The sequence below is a fragment of the Sturnus vulgaris genome, unplaced genomic scaffold (assembly GCF_052056855.1).
Source record: "Sturnus vulgaris isolate bStuVul1 unplaced genomic scaffold, bStuVul1.hap1 Scaffold_84, whole genome shotgun sequence".
Classification (NCBI taxonomy): Eukaryota; Metazoa; Chordata; class Aves; order Passeriformes; family Sturnidae; genus Sturnus; species Sturnus vulgaris.
The window spans coordinates 800848-802347 of NW_028276728.1; the positions used below are offsets into that span (position 1 = coordinate 800848).

General features: G+C 48.8%; 1 protein-coding gene across 1 annotated transcript; it reads right to left on the bottom strand.

Moving 5' to 3' along the window:
- Window positions 1–292: 292 nt before the first annotated feature.
- On the bottom strand, window positions 293–1294 carry LOC148217421 (olfactory receptor 14J1-like). Its single transcript, XM_088158656.1, has one exon. It carries the CDS (start codon window positions 1292–1294, stop codon window positions 362–364), a length of 933 nt encoding a protein of 310 aa, XP_088014782.1. The 3' UTR covers window positions 293–361.
- Between the last annotated feature and the right edge of the window lie 206 nt (window positions 1295–1500).

Consider the following 1500-nt stretch of genomic DNA (forward strand, 5'->3'; position numbering starts at 1 on the left):
AGCCAGGGCCATTGTCCCTGGCTGTGCTGCTGTGCTGGGAGTCTCTTCCCTCCACCTCTGCTCACAGGCACTGCCCTGCAGAGACAGAGAAGGGCTGAGGAAGAATCGTGAACACACAGGACAGGGCAGGCACTTGCTTTTATTTAAATACAGAGGGACGAGACCTCATGCAAGTCTTTGTGTTCCAAAAGAAATGTAGATTATAATATAGAAATACAATGAGTAATGTTTCAGTATTTTGTATGAAACACAAGAACAGTAGAAAAAAATTACTAAATAAAAAATGGACAAATAAGAAAAAAATTAAAAAGAGATTGTGAAGAGTTACATTCTAAGGCCTCTGCAGAAGAAATGAGAGCATTTATTGCTTCTGAAAATGAAGATTGATAAAATTTCTCAGGCCATCCTTGAGCTCCTGGTTCCGCAGGCTGTAGATGAGGGGATTCAGGGCTGGAGGCACCACTGAGTACAGAACTGACACTGCCAGATCCAGGGATGGGGAGGAGATGGAAGGGGGCTTCAGGTGAGCAAACACTGCAGTGCTGAGGAACAGGGAGAGCACAGCCAGGTGAGGGAGGCAGGTGGAAAAGGCTTTGTGCCGTCCCTGCTCAGAGGGGATCCTAAAAACGACCCTAAAGATCTGCACATAGGAGAAAACAATGAACACAAAACAGCCAAATGCTAAGGAGGTGGTGAAAGCAGAAGCCCCGAATTTCCTGAGGTAGGATTTGGAGCAGGAGAGTTTGAGGATGTGTGGGATTTCACAGAAGAACTGGCCCAGGGCATTGCCATGGCACAGGGGCAGGGAAAATGTATTGGCCGTGTGCAGCAGAGCAGTGAGAAAGCCACTGGCCCAGGCAGCTGCTGCCATGTGGGCACAAGCTCTGCTGCCCAGGAGGGTCCCGTAGTGCAGGGGTTTGCAGATGGACACGTAGCGGTCGTAGCTCATGATGGTCAGGACATAATACTCTGCTGAGATGAAGAACAGATAAAAAAAGAGCTCAGTGACACATCCTGGATAGGAGATGTGCCTGGTGTTCCAGAGGGAATTGTGCATGGCTTTGGGGACAGTGGTGCAGATGGAGCCCAGGTCAGTGAGGGCCAGGTTGAGCAGGAAGAAGAACATGGGGGTGTGCAGGTGGTGGCCGCAGGCTACGGCGCTGATGATGAGGCCGTTGGCCAGGAGGGCAGCCAGGGAGATGGCCAGGAAGAGGCAGAAGTGCAGGAGCTGCAGCTGCCGCGTGTCTGCCAATGGCAGCAGGAGGAAGTGGCTGATGGAGCTGCTGTTGGACATTTCTTCACTCTGGGCATGGGGGACTGTTGAAAGAAAACATTGACAAGCTGGGACAGGTTCCTGTGGGTTACTTCTATGCTATTTTCTTACATATTCACTGAAAATTTTCTTTGGGGAAATTTCACTTTTATTTTTCTTTTTTTTTTTTTTTTTTTATTTAAGCTTTTTGCTGCTGAGTTACTGCCTCATCTTCAGCATTGCTCTCA